The sequence below is a fragment of the Sceloporus occidentalis genome, unplaced genomic scaffold (genome assembly GCF_023333645.1).
Source record: "Sceloporus occidentalis isolate IW3139 unplaced genomic scaffold, rSceOcc1.0.p SCAF_135, whole genome shotgun sequence".
NCBI lineage: Eukaryota > Metazoa > Chordata > Lepidosauria > Squamata > Phrynosomatidae > Sceloporus > Sceloporus occidentalis.
Window position 1 is genome coordinate 1,575,704 of NW_028317115.1, and position 24,933 is coordinate 1,600,636.

Below are 24,933 nucleotides of genomic sequence, written 5' to 3' on the forward strand. Positions count from 1 at the left end.
GTGTTATGCTGAATGTAAGTGTGTGAGAGTGATGGGTGTTATGCTAAATGTAAGTGTGTGAGAGTGATGGGTGTTATGCTAAATGTACGTGTGTGAGAGTGATGGGTGTTATGCTAAATGTACGTGTGTGAGAGTGATGGGTGTTATGCTAAATGTACGTGTGTGAGAGTGATGGGTGTTATGCTGAATGTAAGTGTGTGAGAGTGATGGGTGTTATGCTAAATGTAAGTGTGTGAGAGTGATGGGTGTTATGCTAAATGTAAGTGTGTGAGAGTGATGGGTGTTATGCTAAATGTACGTGTGTGAGAGTGATGGGTGTTATGCTGAATGTAAGTGTGTGAGAGTGATGGGTGTTATGCTAAATGTACATGTGTGAGAGTGATGGGTGTTATGCTGAATGTTTGTGAATGAGGGTTTCAGATAGCATGGATGTGTAAGTGTTGGGGGATAGCGTGGCATAGGGAGTCCGTAATCACATTCCTTTCATGCCCAGATTCCAGCATGTTGTGGCTGCCTAGGCATGATAGGAGTGTGATTGCTGTTATAAATTATTTTTTGGTCCAACTTCGGTGTGTTAACACTTTTATTGGACAGAATAATTCAATGACAGTATTAATATATATATATATATATATATATATATATAATTGCAAACAGCAATCACACTCCTATCATGCTAAGTCAGCCAGCACATGCTAGAACCTGGGCATGATAGGATTGTGATTGTTGTTATATATATGTGTGTGAGTGTATATATATATATATATATATATATGTGTTAATATTATTGTTGATTTTTTTGTCTAATTTTGGTGTTACTTTTAATAAAGTATTTTAAAGTTTTTTTTTGTTTTTTTTTTCAGTTTTGGCCAAGTGAATGCTGAATTTTTAGTTTCAGTCCAGAATTTTCATTTCGTTGCATCCCTACTATATACTAAGCCAGTCACTAAAGTGGTAAGCCTACACCACATCAATGTTTGGCTTAGTATATAGTGATAGGGGTTGTCAGTGTCTGGCTCAATGTATAGGCACACATTGACGGTGGTACCGCGTAATCCCTAAGCATATAATGATAACAAATATGCTGTACCCCTGTCAATGTTTGCCTAACCATAGAAACTATGCAGTTTTAAAGTGTGTGTGTGTGTGTGGGGGGGTGCCACATACAGGGTCTGCCACAGGTGCCAAATACTCTAGGTACCCCCCTGCATTATGCGGCTCTCAGACCCAACGGCCATGCCTCAGCTCCTCTTCCCACGTCTTTAAAGTGGTGTGATGAAGAGCTGAGGCATGCGGTGCGTGCACGCCGGCCACTTTAATTTCATTAGGCGCTGGTGGTGTGACTGCCGCACGCCGGCCACTTTCAATGTCGCTCGCAGCCGCTTTGATGGTGCAATCGGCCAGTTGACTAGACTTGCCCCCCAGGCCTTAGGCTGCCAGCCCTCCCCTGCATGAGGACTTCTCTTCCACCAGAGTGTTCTGAATCTGCACGAACAGCATTTCTTCTCCTTAAATCCTGAAGCACTCTGGGATACCCTGTACACTGGGCATGTTTGCTTTTTATAACTGCTTTTTTTTTATCCTCAACAGAGGGTCTGACATACATGCATAAAACATACATAAATCATACAGGATAGAGCATATAAATAATAGATAACCTATAAATTATAAGGTGTTCCAACCTACTTGATCAAGATGCAAAAGCACCAGCAAAACGCCACTGAGATCAGCATTAAGCGTACTCTGACCGAAGCTGACCATTTAAATAGCTCTAAAAATCAAAGAAACAGCTGAAAAGAAACGCTGCACTGCAACAGCTGTACTTTTGGCTTGTGACGCATACACAAGGCTTAACGCGCGCCTCACCATTTCTGGTTATGTAACATCTGGTGACCAAACAAGTGCTCCGGAAGTGGGCCGCAACAGAAGGCCCAATAGGGCCCCACGATAACTACACTATCCGCTCAAGGGACAGCACAGGTAAGAAGGGGGAGCAATCTCCAACGAAGGCATACATGGACACAAAACAGACAAGGTCCCAGACGGCAAAGAGGACGAACTGCCGGGTCAGCCGAGCCACCAGCCTAACCAAGATCTCCAAGATGACAGAGCACCCCCTGCCAGGATCAGAGCTCACCATAGAAACAAAACTACCTAAGGTAGGGCAGAAGAACACTGAAGATAACCCTGAGGGGAGGTTTTTTTTTTATTTATTTCAGAGTCATGCCCTGTATGGAAAATTAGTCTATCATGTGTCACCAGTGATTGCAGGAAAAATAACAGCAGTGGATATGTCAAAATAAACTGCTTGCTTTTGCTTGAGCACTTGCTAGACACTGCAACAGCTATCTACAAATGGGTGGCTTTCCCACTTCCATTAATTCAGGATCCAAATTGCAAACCCCAGCATTTGGAGAAAACACCCCTTAGTCCACCAGCTCTCCCAGCTGACTTGATAATGGCTTCTCTCAACTGCATCAGGGTGATCCCTTCTCACAGATGAGTTCCAATAGTCCACACCTGTGAAGCTCCTGTCTATAATACAGGATCTGGCATGGACTTTAAATACTGTAGCAATGAGTGCTGTTGGAAAACTCTCACCTTGCTCTCCAGATGCTCCACCCCAGAACACCTAACACGGTTTGCAAATTACCAACAATGTATTGCATTTGCAAGCCCAACATCTTTCCTGGGACATTCTTCTAACTGGCCAAAAGCAGGCTGCTATTTAACGAAATCACGCCTAATGGACATACCTGGGAACTTCTGGGCTCCAGCTACCGGGAGCCTTCCCTTGCGGAACACGGCCAGGACTGCATGCTGACGTCGGTGGGAGGTCCCACTAACGGTAGTGGGATGGCAGTGGGAAACACCCCCATTTAAAGGAAAAATGGGCGGGGAGTGTCAAGACCCCACTCCTGTGACCCGGAGTATTCGGGTAACCCGGAGAACTGGAGGAGCAGCGCTCCAGGTCAAACCCAGAGAGTTCCCAGGTATGCTAATGTACCCCCCATCAATGACTGTACCACACTTTCTCTCACAATATAGAGACACCCAATCACCAAGATGCAAAGTAGCTGTTAATAATGAGATGATGACCTTTGAAAAAATCAAATATTTATTGATAAAAAGAGATATACAGAATTTAAATGTATAATGCCACAAAACTGAAATCAGATGTTTATATAAATAACAGAGCTTTTTGTTAGAATAGATTTGGCAGCAAGAACATTGAAGCAGCAGCTAATTTGATAACATTCTGGACTCTGGTTCTTTGAGTTCATACATTAAATGTAACCAATGTTCATGTTAAATAAATAATTTCTACTGTACTCTATGAGTCACCTGCTAAATTCATTCCATGCGGTCGCTTCCACTTATCCTTTATTAATAGCCATTGCCTTCTCTTGTGTAGAATAAAGGAAATATTTTTTCTGGGTGGCACTGACTTTCTTGCAGGATAATAATTTGTTTTACCAGTGCCTGCAAGACACAGCTAAAACGAGTTGGAGCCCGATTGTACCACCGGCAGACAGACTGTTTAATCTTTTTAGATCTCTTCAGTTCAGGGTAGTCTCTGGCTCATGCAAATTAATCTAACAACGGCACCTAGACGACATTCCCATACTGTGAACAAAAATAGATGACAAAAGCCCTCCACTAGGATTACACAAAGCATCATAAAAATCCCTATCAGGTTTGTAGCCTATTTATTGCATGTTACCACAAGAAAATATTACCTCGAGAGGGTTCCCTGAGGGTATGGGTGCCACTTTTATAGAACATGATTTTTTTTTCCAAACTGGGGTATAGTGCAACACCTTTCGCTCACACAGACCAGATTACAAACATCACAAAGAATATGCAGATGCTAAGAACCAACGCTGTTATTAACCACTCAATAGCTTCTCTCTGTCGTCTAACTATTTGCTTCACGGTTACTATCAGACGATACATATACCAGCTGTGTACACCTGTCTGCAAATGCCGAGTTCCTGAAACAGAGGGTCCTGTTTGCTCTCCATTTGCCAAATGATTGTTTGATGAAGAAATATCTACAAAAGACCAAAATGGTTAAGGATACTTAAAGCTTACTGTGTTTGAGTTTCTTATCAGGGTTGTTTTCATCTAATAATTAACAATTATTTTGATCAATAGCTTTCTCTAGAGATCTGTAAGTAAATGTTAACAAATACGATAATAAATACACTTTACAATAACAAAAGTAAAAATGGCATTATGTAAGACTTAAACACCACTATAAAATAAACAATTAATTAGACATACTCTGCTTCCACTGATGACACTACCTACGTCTTACAGAATCCATGGCATTTTTCAGATGCATGGTAGCGCCATAGCAAAAGGGGAAGCTCTGGAAGGGGCGAAATCCTAGGAAGAGTGGCTTGACTGGAGCAGGATAGGACCAATTCTTAGTAACATTAAGGGGTTAAAGTTATTAACGGGTTCTGTAGCCACCGTGCTAGCGGGAGAGGCCAGTGGCTTCAGCGTTGAAAGTGTTGTTACAGTGTGTCCAGACTAGGGTTGGTTTGAAAAGGTACACTTTGGGTGAGTTTGAACTCATTTGAGTTCAGGTTGAATTTTGTGCTTAAGGGAAGCGTGGTTTTAGTTAATAATCATCGAACTTATACACTGTATTATTACTATATTATTGTTTGAAATAGTTGTTATTGACAGTTACGAACTTCATGTAGTGTCGCAGTGTGTTGCCAATTATTTCATCCAGCGGAAGTAAAATCTTGGAAATAATAAATTGTTTTTGTCTCTTTTGTTGGTGCATAAAAAGGTCCTTAGACAGTCCACCGGTTAAGGCAGCATGATAATGGCTTTGGAATTTCTGAATGCTTAAAGTTATAGACTATATGTGATTTACTAAACCCTGAACTAGTAAGTGACATTAGACACCCTTAGACACACCAGCATAGCTCAGGACTATCCTGAGTCCCTATAAAACCATACTGAGTTTGTAACAGAATTCTGTAGGAACTAAGCTATGGTTTAAAAAGGGTCACCCATCACAGTTTTTTCTTTGTTTTAATATGAGTGTCAATTTAAAATCACAAAGGGGCTATGTGTTATATATTTATGTGCATGTTCACCATATATAACAAGCTGAGCACTATAGTGCATTGTAATTGTTATATGCTATGATATGGAGCCCCCTGGTGGTTCTGCATGGACTTGCTGAATGCCAATAAATAATCACACCTTGGTTTTTATGTTCTGTGCAAAAATGGCCCTAATGCTGAAATGTATTTGCATATTTTTCCTCATTATGTTACCAGGATCATTTACTGACTTTTTAAAAAACACAAACACTATTTTTTCAAAAACAAAAAGAAAGCCCATCACAAGTGTCATAAATGCTCTCTTTCTTATTCCCATTATTCCCTGTATGGACCATAAGTGCTATGGAGCAGGAATCATACATTCAACTAAATGCATTTCTCTATCTGACAGCAAAAGTGCTACTAAACGTGGAAAAAACCCTAAAATCTGTCTTGAGGCTGCATGGCATAAGAGTATTTCCCAGTGTTGGGCTGGGTTTGTTGATAGGTAGACTCCTGTGGCTGACAAAAGTGTGTTATCTTTTAGACTTCTCAGGTTCTTAAACCAAATATTAAACCTTTATCAAAAATGTTTGCCTAATGTCAGGACAGACAAAGTAAAACAAAATACTCAAACCCATACAAATACAGATAAAAACATGCAAATATTTGAGTGACAAAAAATAATTAATGGGTATTTTCTAATGGAAAATACGGCTAAATTGCTCCAAAAGGGAGGAAAGAAATTTGTTGTCTCAAAACAAATGGACTGAAACTAAATAAAATAAAATAAAAATTTAGCAGAATTGTTTTAGTCCTTTAAAAAACCTGTAAACTGAATTTATTAAAGTAACTACTGACTTCATCAGCGGTACCCCATTAAACTGACATACAAGTTGTTGGTTTGTAGGTTTGGAATTCCTGTTCTTACCCAGTATTAAATGAATACATTGTACTACAATGGTGACCACTATTGAGAGCAGTAGAGATCCCATCAAGTAGGCCTAAAAGCAAAGAAAAAAAGAAAGTTTAATCTTTAATATATATTGTATTAAAATAACATTAAAATATTTGCCATATTTAACTTATTAACTTAAATTATTATTTAGTTATTTATTGTTTTCCCCCTTTAAATAACAATTGTCTCCCAAATGGATAAAATAATTAAATGGAGCACAACTTCCAACCAAAATGTTCTTAAAAAAGAATTGACAGAATGATGTGAAAGGAAAGACACTGACTGGTTAACAAGGACGGAGCATATATCAAATGGTTACAGGAGAAATAAAAAAATAAGATATGGGGAAAAAATCTCATAGCAAGTCATTTGTCTGCCTAGAGTGCACTTTTGCATTTGTTTTTTCGAAAAATAATTTAATTCATAGAAAATACTAATAAAAACTAGCACATGAAAAACATAAGTGCTAGTTTCTGTTCTAATTTTGTTGGACCAAACTTACTAACCAGCTGTAAAATTATTAATATCTAAAAATAGCTGCTAAACAGAATGCTGGTATTTCTGCAGAGAGTTTTTGTGGTTTTTTTGGTACATGCACAGCAAGTTACTTTATATTAATATATATTATGAGCACCCCTGCCCTATTCGTTTTTGGCTATATATGTTAACTTAAATGCTACTTTTCGGCAGAGATGGATAAACATACCTGGGAACTTCTCGGCTACGGCTACCCAGAGCCTTCCCTTGCGGGACACGGCCAGGACTGCACGCTGAAGTTGGTGGGCGTTCCCGCTGACGTCAGCAGTGTTCCCAAGGCGTTTTAAAGAAAAAAATGGGCGGGGAGCGGGGCGTGTCAAGACCCCGCTCCCGCGACCCGGAGGGTTCGGGTCTTGACCCGGAGAACTGGAGGAGCAGTGCTCACCCAGCAATCTCTGGGTCAAACCCGGAGAGTTCCCAGGTATGTGGATAAGCTGTCGAGAGTTGAACAAGGTCCAGAGCTTGGCTTCTTAGGAAAGTCCTTTCAAAGATCTGTAAGGAGGAGTGTAGGGACCAAAATACTACACAAGAGGAGTAGAGGATTTGCCCTTTTTCAGGCATGGTGAGCTGGACTGAGCCAAGTGTTAGTCTTGGTCACATCTGGATTGTCAATACAGTTGAACATTCAGAACAATATACATATTTGTTGCATACCATGAATGAGTATAACATCGACTTCCATGTACCAGTGACGTGAAGATACAGCAAAACCAGAGAACACGGGTTTATCGATTCATCGTTACTGTGACCCTGACACCTGTATAACATAACATAACATTATTAGACAGCAAAACCTCTGATGACAATCTTCTGTATAGAAGCCACACAGTAACAGCTATTACTACAACCACTAAGCAGTTGTTTAATAAAAAAAATATTGGGAGCTAGAGGTGATCAGACAGTGAAGTACCTTTCATACAGTTCCGTCATGAGGCTGTCATTATTACTATACACAGACTTGTCAATCTTCAGATGCTGCAGAAGGTTTTCAGGTATAGAAACCCCTTCTTGAACAAGTTGGGCTAAATTAAAATACCCCTAAAAAACAAAAACATGACACAAAAATATGTACTCAAGCAAACTATTTAAAAGGCTACAAACATACATCTGTAGTGTACTGTGCCAGGGTCTTTAATCAATATTGTTAAAAAGAAATCCGGCATGTGTTGTCTACATGCATCGCGCAGACCTTCTCGGGATGCCAGAGAGGAGAATTCCCCGCAGCGCTGCATTTTTCTTATAGGTTCGTCTTATATTCAGGTTGGTTTTTTTCCTAAATTAACATTCAGATTGGGGTGGGGGGTCGTCTTATAATCGAGCAAATATGGTAATGTGATGCTCTACATTATGAATGGACAGAATGCTGATTTATTGTTCAATCTACCAAGAGTAGCCAGCTGCCTACTACTGTCCCTCCCATCCTTCAACTATACATATTATTCCAACACAGGTGCCTCGTCCTAAAGCCAGCATAAATAACCAATTCAGGCTCATGCAATTCTCCCCTTCGGAAAGCATGGTAAATAAAATATACTAATAGATATTGCTGCAAAAATGTATATACCTGTGCATCACCCTGCAGTGCGGCCTGTGTATACAGAGTCACCGATTGCTGTATGTCTTTGGAACGATTGCTGCTTCCAGAATAATAAAGATCTCCCATCTTTAGTAAAGCTGCAAAGAATAAGATGTCAAATGACAGCAAAAATTACTTGGCAGTCCTGGGATGTTTAGGGGTTTGATTTTTGCACATGGAACATCGAAGTTTAAATAGGGTACATTTGGTCAATTCTGGACCCAAACATATAGTCCGGTACTGACAGTATATGCCTGCAACATAATGCAGATACAACACATATTGCTACAATACTTTGCATTTCAGTAACAATTTAATTGAGTATCCTATATTTCTTAAAATAAATATGCATGAGGACCATGCATAAGGACCATTCGTCTCATTAGGAGACGTAAATATGAATATTAAGCTGTAAAGACAGCAAAGTATTTTTTATCTCTAGTCTATACCGACTACCCACAGTGGTAGGATTTCCACATGGAAATTACTGGAATTTATCTCCTATCATCCTCAGCCAGCACCCTCATGGTGCATTGTTCAAGTCTGCAGGGCTTGTATGTGTACACTGTACTGCAAACGGTGCACAGACAAGCATCAGCTGACATATAATGATTTAATGAAGTTATACCTGATTTTTCTCATTTATAATAGGCTGCCATGTTTTATATTTTAATTTTGATATACTTTTTATAATGGTCAAATAAAGACCTACCAACAGGGGGAGGATTATTCTGGTATATTGAAAAGTTATAGTATCTCCATATACACGTATCCCTTGGAAATATTGTGGTCGCTTTCTGAAGGGAAAAAAATTATTTTATTAGTCCCACATAATATTAATGAAAACCGGACGAGGGATCCAACAAAGATACTTACAGAGCTTTCTTCACAGAGATAGGCCAGGTTTGTCTGCGCCACTTCAATGCCAGCCTCGGCGGCTAACGTGTAATAAAGGAAAGCTTCATTCCTGAACAGACAATAAAGATTAGCTTCAAAAACAGAGATTCAGCGTGTTTTCTGAACGCAGAGCAGACATAAGCCGATTACTGCAAAGGAGGCACATTAAATTATGAAGAGGATATAACGGGCCAGGGTGAGGGAGGTAAAGGCCGTGTACCATGGTTGCAATTTAAGGGTTTCTGAGCTTGTTACAATTGAAAACTATTCCATTTTTTTGGCATTAAGATCTGCTAAACCTATTAAAAAATATTGTGTCTAAACAGCCCCAAGCCCTCTGCATATGCAGTGAATGCGAAGGCATGAATTCACTTTGGTTTGGTGGACCCATTAATAATTGCCCTGTGCATGTAATGAGATCAGTAGCTCTGCTGTTCCCTCGTTACTCTCTGATCGCTAAAAATATACTTTTTCAGAGATATTCCCCAGCTGTAGAACTTACAGGCATCCATCCATATAGGCATTCAGTGCTTTCCTAATGGCATGTCCAATATGTCCATTCTGCTCAGCAACATGTTTTGCCCAACTAAAAGCGCAAAGAAAGTATGTTTAGTGGTAAAAGAATGAACAAGGACTGATAGTGAGCAGTAAATAATAACAATTTAAAATAATAAAGCATTGAAATGCAGCGTTTAATTCCCACTATTCCCTGCTGCTCTTACCCTATGGCTGCCTGCGGATCCCTTGGGACCCCTTTCAAGCTCCCACTGATTAAATATTGTGATAGATGAACGGCTCCTTCAATATGGCCACCTTCTGCTGCTATGGTGATCAACTCAAAAGCACGAGTCTGTGAAGAAAGGACTGGTTTACTAACAACGTAATTTATTATGCCCAGCACTAATCCAAAATCAGATACTTTAAACTTAATGTTATACTAAGAACTTCATTTATTAGCACCAGCACTAATGCAAAATTTGAAATTAAAAATTTACGGTAATTTATTAACCTCAACACTAATGTATAATTTTTTTTTGCGTGTTCAAGAGAAAACTGGTAAAATTGTGTGCAGATTCAGTTGATTTCTTGATGCCCCAATATTTTAAACAAAATTTTAATAAGTTTATTAAGTTTTTAACAATAGGTTAAAATGGTTTAATAAGTTTTCTTTCTTTCTTCATTTTGAAACTTATTTTTTCCAGATTGTTAAATGTGGTGCCACTGAAGGTAAGTAAAAGGTTACTTGGAGCATTTTGTTGTGAAAGAAACTAACTACTGATAATTGGCCATTGCACATTGTATACTGAAACATGTCCTTTTGACAGTTTCAACTATATTACAAACAATAGATTTAGTATATAATATAGCACGCTATGAATTACAGTATAATCAATGCTCATAAGCTGAAAACATCACTTTTAAAAGAGGGAGAAGGTACATATTTCATGGGTTACACAAGTATTTAAAAAAATCAATCAATAATTCAACAATTGCACCTTGATTATTAATTTCTGCTTTTTGGAAAATAATAAGGTTATGGTTGTACTGCGAGAATACGATATTGCTGGTTGAGAGCAAAATGTCAGGTTTTGCAGATATCATTCTATAAATATCACGAATAACACCAAACAGAAGACACTGAAATTCTGAATTTACAGATATTAAAAAGAAAAATTGTTATTATAACAGAACAGAATGAATTAAGCATGAGCTTGGGCATAAGAGTATAAAGAAAATACTCACTTCATTGATTCCTGCATCTCCGGGATATATACCATTTAGATGCATAACTCCAAGGTTGAAGGCTGAATCCACGTTCCCTTTATTGAATGCTTTCCTCCAGTAGGCTGCAGCCTTACCATAGTCTTTCTTAAATGTGTGATAATACCACCCTAAGCCATTAAAAGCTTCATGCTGCCCCTGTTGATAAAGGCAGTTGCTGATTACAATACATTGCCTGCCACAACTATAACTTTTCAACTGTGCATCCGTCCCCAACTAGCACAAGCTGTATACTATTACTTATTGCTTTATATAGCACCATCATATTCTGCAGCGCTGTACAAAGAATTAACAATCAGACATAAGAAGTGCGTCACATCACAAGTCGGACTTAGAGAAACAAAAGTTGTGGAGGGCTTAAAAAAGATTGTTGTTCACTCTGCAAAGTGCCCACTCATCATTTTTTTTTATAATTAGTTACACTGCATTTTGACATTTGAGTACTGTTTAAACTTGTAATTTTTTGTTATTAATACACTGTGGCAATTTTAGATAGAAACATTTTTAATTTCATATTTAGATATTAAACAGAAGTTGGCAGGTCACCTTAGCAGCAGCTCTCTTCATTAGTTTCAGAGCAAGTTTTTTGTTTTTTGGCACTCCATCACCCTAGAAAAAATAGCTACAATTAAGGAACGGTAAGAAAACGTAACACTCTTTAAACTGCAGGCACAATATGCAAACTACGTTTCATGAAGCAGAATATGGCTAGAATGTTATAACCAGTTTTAGAACAAATCAGTAGTTCCTGTTACATATGAGCAAAAGAAAATTTCGTACAGATCCACAGCATCCCTGTCAATGTCTTCATACGTTTGCCATGAGCAGTTGTATTCTCCTAGAAGTATCCAGACCAGCACACAGATGAACGTGGCATGATAATTGTTCCCATTACCTCATCCCCCATGCCTTCCATTAAATCAAGCAATTGTGGTCCTTCTTTAATTTCACGTATCTTTAATCCCAGACCAACTATATTTAAAAAAAAATATTCCAAACTGCCTTATAGTCTCACTGAAGTGCCTCCTTTCCTCCTGTCTGTGATTCTGCTAACCCATGCAAACATTACATATAAAAGTTTCATGAAAGCATAACACTTAGACTTCCATAGTATCCGTCTAGAATAGAACATGACCTACAAACCTTTGTATGGGGTTTTCTGCCCACGTTTCCACTCCTTTACCCTTTAACGATGGCATCCCCACTCCTCAGCCAGACAGTTAATATTTTTTTTTACTATTAGGATAACACATTATTTAGGCTAATTATTATCACTTCTGTAAAAATCAACTGCCGTCTTCTCTTTCTGAATGATCTTGCACATAAAAACATGCAGTGTCTTAATGCTACCACAAAGTATATCTGATGGTCCATAACTGCCAAAGCTAAACACCAACATGAATTTAATTTAAACAATTGATCTGCCGCTTCATTCACTGGACGGCAGCTACATGTTTATTGCCAGAATATCCATGTATCCTTTCCCAGTAGACTGAATGGAACCAATGTAGCTTGGAAATGAAATGAGTTTGAACACATTTTAAAATGATATACTAGGTATTGTGTATTCTCATAGATTTTTTTCACGACTGGGATGCTCAGAAGTGTTTGGATGCTAGAAAGATACTTTGACCGACAGAGGTCATTAAGATGTCACCCTGGAGATTATTCAGGTGGCTATTGTACTGTAAATTAACCAACACAGCGTAGCTAGAAGTTTATCAAATCCTTAAGAATAGTGTATTCATAGTGAAATCCCAATACATTTTAATAAGAATATCATTTACCGTATTGGCTCGAATATAGGCCGCACTTTTTTCCCCCACTTTAAGTCTTTAAAGTGGGGGTGCGGCCTATATTCGGGGTCTAGCGCCCGACGCCCGGGACATGCAGTCCTGGGCGCCGGGCAGGCAGCGGGGTTAGGATACAGATCCCCCGCAGCGGTGCAGGGGACCTGTATCCTACTGTCTGATACGCTCAGACAGCCTCCCCTGCCAGCACTTCCCACGGGGGGAGTACCGGCACGGGAGGTTGTCTAAGCGCATCGTGTGGACCGTCCCCCCCCCGGACTTACCGGAGCAGACTCCCGGGTGTCTTGCGGAGCCGGCGGGGGACGTCTACGCAATACGCGTATACAACTTCCGGTCAAGCACCGGAAGTTGTATTGCGTAGACGTCCCCCACCGGCCCCGCAAGACACCCGGGAGTCTGCTCCGGTAAGTCGGGGGGGGGGGACAGTGGTAGCATATCTCGGGGAGGGAGGACAGTGGTAGCATATCTCGGGGAGTGAGGACAGTGGCAGCATATCTCGGGGGGGGGAGGACAGTGGCAGGATATCTCGGGGGGGGGGAGGACAGTGGTAGCATATCTCGGGGGGGGGAGGACAGTGGTAGCATATCTCGGGGAGGGAGGACAGTGGCAGCATATCTCGGGGGGGGGGAGACAGAGTGGCAGCATGTTTTTTTGGTGCTTTTTTAAAGAAAAAAACTTTTTCTTTAAAAAAGCACCAAACTTTTAGGGTGCGGCCTATATACGGGGGCGGCCTATATCCGAGCCAATACGGTATATACAAACCTTTAATAGCAGGATGGCATAGTCATACATTATCACTGGGTCCTTATTCTCCAAGGCACCTCTCTCATACCACTCCATGGCTGCATCTTTATTCTTGGACACACCTTGCTGTCCCCAGTAGAACATCTGTGCCAATCGGTGCTAGAAGATAATAAATAACAATTAACCAGTGGCAATTCTCTATCCAGTGCACTAGACGGGACATCATAAAACCATTCACCATCACCCAGTCAGACACTTTCTTTATGGCTGGCTATAGACCTATCATGACTGATGGTGGAAAATATCGGCATCAACGAAACTGGAGATGTATGACGCAATAAATTCAATTAATATATGTTTTTCTATTCTTGAAATTACAGTGCTAGTGGTTCTGAATGTTGACATAACGAAAAGAGTGGTGCTAAAGTGAAGTTTTTTTTCCGCAGTTCCTCAATACATATAATACAAAGCAAAAAAATGAAAATACATATAGTGTAATAATGTTATTTTGAAAGATGTCCTTTCCTCTCTTAGGTTTTGCACACTTTGTGGGAGTTTTAAATACATACAATGCATTGTTGCAAAAGTCAGGTAATTTAAACCTGTAGAACCTGCAGCTGCCCCTCAGATTTTCCTTTCATTTTGAAACAAAGGGCAATTTCCAGTCCATTAACACTTTACAATGAGCATAAACAGAAGTCAGGGTCCTTAAGTAAGCTTGTAATATATTTGTCCCAACAGGTATTTAGTCTGGGGCAAATATGTGTCAGTTTTTCTAAAGCTGCAGCTGCAAAGGCAGTAGGGGGGGAAATTCTTCACACTATCGCTCAGGGTTGCTTGGTTCCCTCAAGTAAAAACCAGTTTATACCCCAAATGCTGTTTTTAAATACATTTTTGATATGTAAGAAGTATTCCATCCACTGTGTCGCAGGCATTATAACCTATTTAAACATTCTAAGATGAAGTTTTGCTTGGATTACTGTGTGAACTGTTGTCCTGTTAATTGGTGGAGAGAGTCTTGGGGTATTCTTTGGTCCCATTGATTGAGTAGATTGTTTTTTGTGTTGGAGTCTGTTACAGTTCTATGAAATGTGTGGAAAGTTTATTAGGCTTATGAGACTGCTATATGATAGTTACCTGGGCATGCACATCTCCTCTTTCTGCATTCTGCTTCAGCCACAGGAACAAATCATCATTCTCTCTAGTTTGCTCTTTCAGCATCTCATCATCCATTAGCCTTACAGCTTCCACAAATGCCTTCAAGAAAAATATGGAGAAAGGTGTATTCTCTTTAAAAAAAAAAATAACATGTTGCTTTCCTCTGCTGTTTGTAGGATATTCAGGGTATTTAGTTCCCATTTGTTGTATTACAAGTGATCTGTCATGTATTTTGTTCAAGAATAAAGTGGAACGATAAAACATATTTTGATGCTGGTTACCTGTTCTTCATGCATTGTCCAACGATCTTTTGGGGTCTTCTTTGCAATACTGATGTAATAAGCATATGAAAGCCCAAAGTCCAAAGGATAGTTATCCACTCCTTGGAAATGATTATATCCAAGTTTCAACAAAGCAAGCCTGTCGCAATTCTGTGCTCCAACCAGACTGTATAACAGACCCTACAAATGAGAAGAACAAAAGTTCCATGCAAGCCCTGCCATCCATAGCTTTAATTATGTGCATATAATGTCCCTAAAGCAGTTTTTTTACCTATCCTGCGGAATTTAACTAAATGAAGCACTTGCAGCTTGAGTTAATTAATAAACCCCATTGTACTGACTGAAGAGAAGATTGAAAGGGGTTGTTTCTAACTTTGTCTGCAGTGAATGTGAGATATTAAGTGAAAACAATATTGATGGTTATCTGTATAACAGTATATATTGATGTACAGTATTGTATATATACCTGGACTGGATCAATAGCTATGCCAAGGCCTATTTCATACATAACAGCCAGGCGGTAAGATGCTTTATGAAGACCCAAGCAGCTTGCATCCTCAAGGGCGGGAACCACAGACCCAAAATGGCGCAGATGATGTGACTGCTTCTCCATTGCATCATCATATATCTTTTTCCCAGTCTCCACAAGAATGGCGTTAGGGTGATCTAAAAATAACAAAGCGGCTGTGTATGCCTCAACGCATTAGCAATAAAACATAATTTGATTAAACCCCTGATTAAATATGTATCACGGCATGAACAGAATGGTGGCGTTATTTTTAATTTACTGCTGTTATTCACTTGAGACTATACAAATCACTGAATAATTTGTCATTGTACCTACCAAAACATATTTGTTTCTTTCTGCTTTTCAGGGACTAATTCTGCAAGGTCCTCTTATTTCCCCTTAGTCTTTAAATTCTTTCTCAGCAAATCATAACGGTGCCTCCAATGATTCTACTTTTTTGCCCCTATCTCCACTTTACTCTTCTTCATCATTTTTTCTAGTTTCCTGCTTTCTACCCCCATTATGCACACGTATACTCCTGAAACATCATACACCATAGCTTCCCCCTGCTGCTCCTTCTGTAGTGCAGAAGGGGTGAGCGTAAGTACGCATAGCATACGATGTCCATGAGGAGTGGGATGTGTTGAGGATCGTCTGGTATGATTACTACACAAAACTGTACTTACTGCATTACACTCTCTGTATGCTACGGTTTTTCAGAGAAGAGATGGAGTTTTGTCTATGTATTAGAGACCAGTATTGTGTTTATCATATCTTGGAAAATTAAATAGTACACTTTATACTCATAAAGTAAAACAACAATAAAAAGGCAGTGTAATTGTGTCACGTTCTACCCAGGCTGCGGAGCTGCATATCTCTGTCTTGCTACAGTTTTTCTGTTTTGCTTCAATCCATTCCTGGATTTCCTTGTGCTCTGTTCTGATCCTCCATTCCTTGCTTCTAGTTCTGCTCTGTCACGGACTGGGTCCAAGCTGATGACTGAAAGGACCCAGCGCGCCCGATGTTTGTATGCAGGAGTCACGATGCAGTAGTGGAGTTTGGGCAGGGCCTGGTTGCAGGGTGACCACACTCGCCCAGGTGTTGAGCACCTAGGGTAGTGCAGCCAAACACCAGCGCCCTGATATGGCAGCGGATGAAGTCCAGAACAAAGTGAAATGTATCCTGCAGGCACCCTGGAGCAGGCATAAAGCATATCACATGAATCACGTGCAGGATGCTGCAGGCTGGGAGAATAGAAGCTAGGCAAAGGGTAATATAGCAGACACATAACAAGCAAGGGAAAGGGAGACCAGGCAAGAAACATGATATACAAGATATACACGATACAGGGCACAAGACAAGGAATAAACATAACCAGACAAGATATGAACAAGACAGGACATCCCTCTACCGGGGATACAGACAGTACAGGAAAGGACACCCCACAGGTTACATCACAGACTGACACACATGAATACAGAAACTAGCCTAGGACTACATGATAACTATTAGAGATTCCGTCACATGATATGGCCATAGTATGCTTAGCCCACCACTACGCCAAAGTACTCCAATGACGGTGGGTCCTAACGCTAATCCCTGCTGACAGTGGTACACAACAAACCAAACACATAGCACTGAGACATACCTTAGACTGCAGACAAACGGAACACACAGGTGGGGCACACCTTAAAAAGGAAACAGAGCTGAAGCAAAGAGCTGGAGCAGATGCAAGGAGTGGAAAATAGAACAAAGCAAAAGGAAATCCAGGAATGGATCAAAGCAAAACAGAGAAACTAAAGCAGGACAGATATGCAGCTCCACAGCCTGGGCAGACCGTGACATGCTCTTTGCTTCAGCTCCTGTTTTCGTTATAAAGTGTGCCCCACCCGTTATGTTTGTCTCAGTCTGCAGTCTACAGGTATGTCTCCCTGATATGTGTTTAGATTTCATATTTGTTTAGTACCTCAGTAGGCAGGGTTTAGCGTTAGGACCCACCGTATATTGGAGTACTTTGGCGTAGTGGTGGGCTAAGCATACTATGGCCATAATATGTGACGGAATCTCCAATAGTTATCTTATAGTCCTAGGCTAGTCCTTTTTGGTCCTGTGGTTTCTGTGTACTCCTGTTATGTGTTGCCTGGTCAGTCTGGGCAGCTCTGTGCTTTGTTGTCCTGTCTTGTATGCCCGGGAGAGGGGTGTCCTGTAACCCCGGTAGAGGGGTGACCTGTCCTGTAACCCCGGTAGAGAGGTGTCCTGTCCTGTAACCCCGGTAGTGGGGTGTCCTGTCCTGTAATCCCGGTAGAGGGGTGTCCTGTCCTGTAACCCCGGTAGAGGGGTGTCCTGTCCTGTAACCCCGGTAGAGGGGTGTCCTGTTCATGTCGGATCTTGAGTATTCCTTGTCTTGTTCCCTGTTGTGCCCTGTATTATGTATGTCTTGTCTGGTTATGCTTCTTGCTTGGTCTCCCTGTCCCTTGCTCGCTATGTTTCAGCTGTTACTCTGCTTAGCTTCCACACTCACAGCCTGCAGCATCCCACACATGATTCCAGTGCTATGTCTCATACCTGCTCCAGGGTGCCTGCAGAATATGACTTTGCTTTGTTCTGGACAACATCCGTTGCTATGTATAGGCGCTGGTATGTGGCTGCACAACCCTAGGTGCTCAACACCCGGGTGTGTACAGTCGCCCTGCACCAGGCCCTGTCCCACTCCACTACTACATCCTGAACTCCATCTTTGGGCGCCCTGGGTCATTACAGTCATCTGTATGGACCCAGTTCATGACAAATTGACTATAAATGGTGCTCACAGCATAATGATCAAGATCACGTTCTGAAATATCAAAGTATGATACTGTGTGTAGGTATGTTACTTTATATGGTGTATAGGAATGTGTGTGTACGTTTGTAAGTACTGTAGCGATAGCGTCAGTATGTATATAAAGTGTTAGAGTCAATGTGTGTATTTGATGTATATTATATGCCCATACTAAGACATATATATATATATATATATATATATATATATATATATATCAAAGTATATAGTGTTACCCAGTTACTCAGGTATGTATTTGTATATGTTGTTGGATAGTGTGTGCTTTTAGTGTAGTGTTAGCATACATGTGCGTATGGTGCTGTGTATGTTACTGTATGGCATTAGCATGAGTGTGTATAAGGCGAGTTTGTGTGTTATGTATGCATGTTTGTTATAGGGGGGCCTTGAATAACCCTAGGCGTGCTTAAGGTGGAGTGATGGGTGGAGCAGTGGGTGGGGCAGTGGGATGGAGATGGGGCGGGCTGATGGGAAGGACATGGGGCCCAGGCGTTGAGCATGAACAGGGCCAAGATTTCTGACGGCCTCTGACTCTGGGACACTTAGCACCACAGGGAAGCAGACGTTTTAATGTTTGCACTAAGTTTTCTTATTCATCATTAATGTATGTTTTGATATGTGTACTTCTTAAACAAATACGGTTTACGAGAACAAGATAAATACCTGATGATGATGAGTTTCTAGTTTCCAGAAAATTAAATATATTTCTAAACTGGTTTCTTTCCTCCTGGTTCCAAGGAAGTACTGGGCAGACAAGTTTGCGTCCATATTTCAAATAGAGGTCAACATAATAATTTGTGGAAGTCCCTGTCAATAGAACATTATTCGGCCGATCAAGTTCAGCTCAGTGGTATACTGGGGAGCCCTAGCGGGGCGACATGCCCTTTACGTTGCAGAGGGTCTGCTAACTCCTAAATACGACACAGAGCTCACCATTGGTTCTCAGGATGTGTTTACAAGTCCGTAACATAACGACAATTTAAAGTCTGCATCTTTCCTAACACAGAACTGAAATCATAAAATCGCATACAAAGAGAAGCAAAACATTCTCACCGGATATTTAAACTTAATGCAACCTATGTTTTCTGTTTCCAGGATTGCCCTGCCCAATGGGCTGGTTACAAGGGAGATCTCAGCCTTCATAAACTGGTTAAAAGGGCACTGCACAACTTTATGACACCGTGCACTGACTGGATATGATTTCATATCCAACACTTTACAGTAAGAATAGCGGCCATGGAGGGGATGGCTCGGGGTAGTGCCCTAAGACCCGGGCCAGTGTTAAAGGTAAATAAAAAAAAGTCAGAAGTTAGAAAGATGAAATAATCATGTGTTAAAACTCATAGGAAGGATAGTAGATAGGTGGAAAAGCCGTCCCATGGAAGTACTGCCAACAGACACAATAAAGGGATTCTTGTGTTGTGCATAGTTACTGCTTATTTAAGTTTGTATAACAAACTTGTTCAATTAATGTCAGATAGACTTATTAAAGAAACATGTCTTATTTAGTTAGAATAAATGGTTATTGTAAATGTACCTTCTGTTTGCAGTTCTTGAGTCTCCCTCACAATGTTTGTATAGGTATACACAATCTCCTGAACTGTTGCACACCTCTGGTAATACTTATCTATCCGCTGATAAATCTCATCTTTACCAAGTGGGTTAAAGATCTAATAAAAAAGAAAAAAAAGAAAGAAACATCCAGCTATGAATCTGCAAAAAAATGAAATAATAAAACAACTTTCCTGCACTGTAAGGAGCATTCACAAAATAACAACAGAGTATTGAAGTGCTTTCCAACTGGTTACGATGTAACCCTCGTGGCACTAAATCAGCCTGAGACAGAAGTGAGAGTACTGTATGAGCAAACATAATTGCTGTTTAGGCCCTCATTGCTTGGTGGTGCCCCATCTATAGATCAATGTTGCAAAACTACAATACATATATAATATAACTACAATGAATCATTTAAATAAATACATTTTTTACCTCTTCTGTGTTCAAGGCCCTCATACGGTAGTATTGGACAGGTCCAAAGAATCCATCAATACCAAGAACATACTTGCTTCCTCCAAGAACGATGTATCCATCAGTATCATCGAAGTAGATATCCTCCTCCACACTGAATTAGAAAAGGATGTGTATTTGTAATAATGATTACAATGAATTAAACGTTGTATAAGGGAGTTGCATTTAATAGGCAATAACCCTAATTAAACCCTAACCCTATACTTTTTACTTAAGGTTTGTTAGCAGATTTGGTACAGGCTATATGATCTATGGAAGGTTTTTTTAGACTTACTATTGTGATTTCTTTGTGATAACTCTACGAATGAGCACATTGGTGACATTTGATGTAAATTGCCAGTGGACAAAGTGTTAAAAACAATGATGGCATTAGAGTTCCTGGGTCAGCATTGGCTTGAGCCCTCACTAACTCAGCTATAAAGAAACTAGAAAAGGTTTGACCCACATTGGTAAAAGTACTACCATAATTTAGTGTAACACTGTATTGTTTACTTACTTATAGGATTGATAGCCGTGGCTTTCCAGGTGTTCTCCAACGTGTGTTGTTAATACTATCTAAAGAGAAACATAATATATAAAATTGAAATGTAAAATCAATGTTAAAGCATAAAAAGAATCAGTTTAAAAGTCATAAACCCATAATAAACCCATTGCACTGATCCTCCATACATTTGTGGAAACAGTTTTTGCTGCTTTGTAAATAAGGGTGACCAGATCACGTTCAAAAACTTCAAATAAAGCAAAAATATGTTTTATAATTGATGCATATAAGGAACATAATAAAGGGAGAATTGGATGCGATACGACATCATTGTCTAAACAGTTATACGGTAGATATGCTGAAATGTATTACTAAAATTAAAAAAAATACATCAAATGTTAAAATGCCACCTGCTGTATGTACACAGAGTTTTATGTTCTACATATATATATATATTTATATATACCAGCATATATGATTTTTTGAGGGGGCATAGGGAAAGCTTGATAGATCCAGTTAAAGTTTGGCTGCTAATTATTTTAAGAAAATGGTGTAAATAAACATAAAACATACAAAACATGGAAAAGCACCCAATACCTTTCTTCCATTAATTGTCAAGTCCAGACGGAACCATTTGTAAAGGGGAACCTGGAAGTTTGTAAGGATGGCCACATCGGCTCCCGTAACAAGTCGCACCTGAACATGGACTTTTCCTGTTATAGTATAGATGGGGTAAGTGAGACGTTATACATGCATGGCTTAGTACATCCTAAAATTTAAAGTGAATTCTTTTTTTTTTTTTTATAAATGTCACATACAATAGGAATGTTAGACTAAAGAACCTTACTGATTCATAGATATATTATAATGCTGAAAACTATGCAAAGGCAATACATTTGAACTTGAAAATTACAGCTAGTCAGCTTTAACCTTCATTTTGCAGGAAATACTTGATAATGCAAAAAGGCCAAACTGCTATTGCTTGTTTGTCTGTTCCTCTCCTTCCCAGATTTATTGGAAGACTTTTCTTCGTTGAGTAAGTTTGAAATCTTATTTCTCTTGTTACGTTAAAAAAAACAAGTAGAAAAAAATTTTCTATGTATGTTTTGGCAGGAAATACCAATGAGTAGATTCTAGAAATGAATGATATCTAATGACGTCTTCCATAAAGACTTAAGTGGAGGCCTTCCTAGGAATCTCAGCCCTTTTGGCAGTAAAAAACTCACTTGGAGTTTTTAATGGATCATATAGACTTTTGAGCTCAGATGTTCATCCCAACCTGCAAACTCAGATTTGTGAATAATAGAAGGTAAACCCATCTAAGGAATTTATCAAAGTAAATAGTGATTAAAAAGAACGCAATAGATGGGATTCCATTTTTTGTTTATACCATGTGAAGCATATTTCCTAAAAGTTTTTGTATTAAGGCAAATTATATTTCTTTAAAAAAAAAACATTTGTTTCTATGGTTATTATTGGAACTTTAAGCGCCACAGAACAACGATAAACTAATACCCCACAGAGAACCTGAGGGACATCAGGAGAGGAAGGACGCTTCTCCCATGTTCATTGAGAGTAGCTTAATTGTTTGGTTTTGTTTGCCTTTTGTGGGGGGATCAAAAGCAGAAATGATGGGCAGGAGGCTTGAACTAGATGGACTTAGGTCTTTATTTCGACGTAAAAGTTACTATGGCTCCAAAAAGGGTCACTTGTTACAATATAATCTGGTAGAGCAAAAATAAGTAAACAGTGGTTTGCTTTGGGTGCACCAAGGATATCATAACTTAATGTTATCTTCATATAACTTACAGTCACTCATCTAGACACCATTTCAGCATTTATAGTGTATATTCAGCAATATATTGTATGATAAATGCATGGCAATGTTAAAGCTATTGAACTACAACTGCACTAACCAGACACACATTTCTAGAAAAGGTATGTGCACACTCTTCATTAGCATAAGTATTATTATTATCTGTTATTTATATAGCGCCAACAATTGTCGCAGCGCTACTTACAATACATATATTTAAGGTATATGACAAGACTGATACATTAAGTGGACAGGCTCGGCTTGCAAGCTTACAATCTCAAGGGAATGGGGTGAAGACAAACATAAGGAACAGATTAAGGTGAGAGGTAGTGTGGTGGTTGTATCAGTGACAGAGAAGTTCTAGCAACTAAGATGGTGCGGCTTCTCTGAAAAAGTGGGTTTTGAGATTTTTCTAGAATGTTGGGAGGGTGAAAGCTGAAGGTCCGGTGGAAGTAGATTCCAGAGATATGGGGGCAGCAATATTTATTTACTTGCCTTTCTGTGTTAAAAACAGCAATGGAGTTGCATACATTTTGTTCGAATCAACATGGTGGAAAATCCCACATTCCTTGCTTGTGCAGAAATCTAGCAAATAGAGCCATAATGAAAAAGTAAATCTGCAATAAATAAAGAAAAATACATTTTTTAACCCTTTGCTTGGTGATAATGTGATGTATTTTCACAAGGGAGAATGATATGATAAATAGATCTAGGCAGAAGCCCTTACATTGGGTTATTATTAACAAGTTGTTGTCTTCTTAGCTCCAGCTCTCTGTTCTTAAATCTGTCCTGTATTAAAATGACTCCGTTGTGTTCAGTGCTTGATGCAAGTGGGAAATTGAGCATCCTTACTGCATCTAAAAGAGATAATCACATTACCAGTCTTTAATTAGCAATGTGGACAATAGCAAAGAACTCGTTGCTGTTTGTGCTATCTTTTGTGATTAGTTGACGGTTTTTGTAACATTAAAATTGTATAGCTTTGCGGCCCCTGTTAGAATAAAATTATGTCATTTGCAGATAACCAGTTTTAGGTATGCCTTGTAACATCTATCTTAGACATCCAGCCAGACACTTTGAATAAACAAAGTATATGGACCTCATTAGCGCTGCCATAAAGAATCGGCTCTGTGTGGTCTTTGAGCAAGTAAGGTCACCAGTGTCTGGCTGGCTTAGGCATCAAATATTGCCCACACCCAGGCTGGTCCAAACATCCACCTTGGACAGGCCCACTCATGGAGGTGGGAGCACAGTGGGGCCACGTGGTACTGTGTGAGCAGCCATAAGTCAAGGCTACTGGCAGGTAATAGTGTGAAAGGAGTGTGGTGTGATGGAGTAGGTAGGTTTTAGTGTGTGTTTTATTGTTAGTATGTGAGTGTGTGTTAGTGAGTGTTAATGTTAGAGTATGTATTTTAAGTTTATTTGCTAATGTGTGTGTGTTAATGTATTACAGGGAGTATGTAAGTGTATGTTAGTTATTTGGGGGGTCGGGGGTCAAGGGGTCAAATGGATACCCAGCTCTACTTGCCCCCAGACCAAAAGGTGCCGGCCCTCCCTTGAAAGTTTTGGACTGTCTTCAATGGATATCCACATTGCTGTATACAACACCGGATTTTATGTTCAAGGAGGAAAATGTTTTTTTACTACAGGACTTCACCTTTAAGTGGCTTTTAAGTAACTAATGGACTTATCATCAAAAAAGAGTATGCCTCCAACTGATAATGAAATACTATGTTAACATTTTTTATAACATAACAACTATACATTTTTAAAACATTAAATTTATGATACAGTTGTCCACAGTATCTACATGCCATAACCATACATTGTATGGGAAAGATTGGGGTATTTTTCTAGAAATAAAAGTAAAAAAAAAGTATCCAAACTCATTGTGATTTTACTTTCAATTCTAACATTTTCTAAAGCAGGTTCCTCGGTCCTCCATATGTGCACTTTTGATGAAGGCCTTGGAAATAGTATCTAACCACAGACACGTATTCTGGAACTTATGTTAATTAACTTATTGACTCACCAGCAGTAGTTTAAATACCAAATACAGCATTGAATACCAGTTTATGAGAGTGTACTTTCCTAATAATAAAACGCAACCGTGAGGACCATATGGGAACATTTACAAAATGGAATTTGCCCTCACTGTGGTATCCACACCATATTGTTCTTTGTCCCTATAAACAAACCTAATAAACCCATAAAAAACATAGCAGTTAGATAATCACGGCTCTGCTTTGTAAATAATAACCTTCTTCTGTGCTGCAGTCTCTTGCAACATGGTGGAGATGTGTCCCTGCAGGTACCAACAGATAAAAACTACCATAGGTGTGCACTGCAGGTTGTTGAGGGATGTGTATAGTATATCTCTCTAGCATTTTGTGATAGAAGGAGGTCACACCAGCATTAGTAGATCCTTCATCTCACCATGTTACCGTAAGC

The 24,933-nt window shown here is 39.5% G+C and overlaps 1 protein-coding gene across 1 annotated transcript in view; it reads right to left on the reverse strand.

Moving 5' to 3' along the window:
* Positions 1-3,828: 3,828 nt before the first annotated feature.
* Positions 3,829-24,933, reverse strand: part of LOC149281335 (protein sel-1 homolog 3-like) — a 61,765-nt gene continuing 40,660 nt past the window's right edge. The window contains exons 4-24 of the mRNA XM_089499438.1: positions 23,210-23,339; positions 22,978-23,099; positions 21,264-21,379; positions 20,682-20,740; positions 20,147-20,279; positions 19,695-19,827; positions 15,280-15,479; positions 14,814-14,993; positions 14,512-14,631; positions 13,393-13,533; positions 11,366-11,428; positions 10,781-10,957; positions 9,760-9,887; positions 9,540-9,623; positions 9,017-9,107; positions 8,853-8,937; positions 8,129-8,238; positions 7,475-7,602; positions 7,219-7,321; positions 6,001-6,073; positions 3,829-4,055 (exon numbers count right to left, since the gene is read on the reverse strand). Of these exons, the coding sequence (XP_089355564.1) occupies positions 3,829-4,055; positions 6,001-6,073; positions 7,219-7,321; positions 7,475-7,602; positions 8,129-8,238; positions 8,853-8,937; positions 9,017-9,107; positions 9,540-9,623; positions 9,760-9,887; positions 10,781-10,957; positions 11,366-11,428; positions 13,393-13,533; positions 14,512-14,631; positions 14,814-14,993; positions 15,280-15,479; positions 19,695-19,827; positions 20,147-20,279; positions 20,682-20,740; positions 21,264-21,379; positions 22,978-23,099; positions 23,210-23,339 (2,603 nt within the window). The remainder of the gene's footprint in view (positions 4,056-6,000; positions 6,074-7,218; positions 7,322-7,474; positions 7,603-8,128; positions 8,239-8,852; positions 8,938-9,016; positions 9,108-9,539; positions 9,624-9,759; positions 9,888-10,780; positions 10,958-11,365; positions 11,429-13,392; positions 13,534-14,511; positions 14,632-14,813; positions 14,994-15,279; positions 15,480-19,694; positions 19,828-20,146; positions 20,280-20,681; positions 20,741-21,263; positions 21,380-22,977; positions 23,100-23,209; positions 23,340-24,933) is intronic.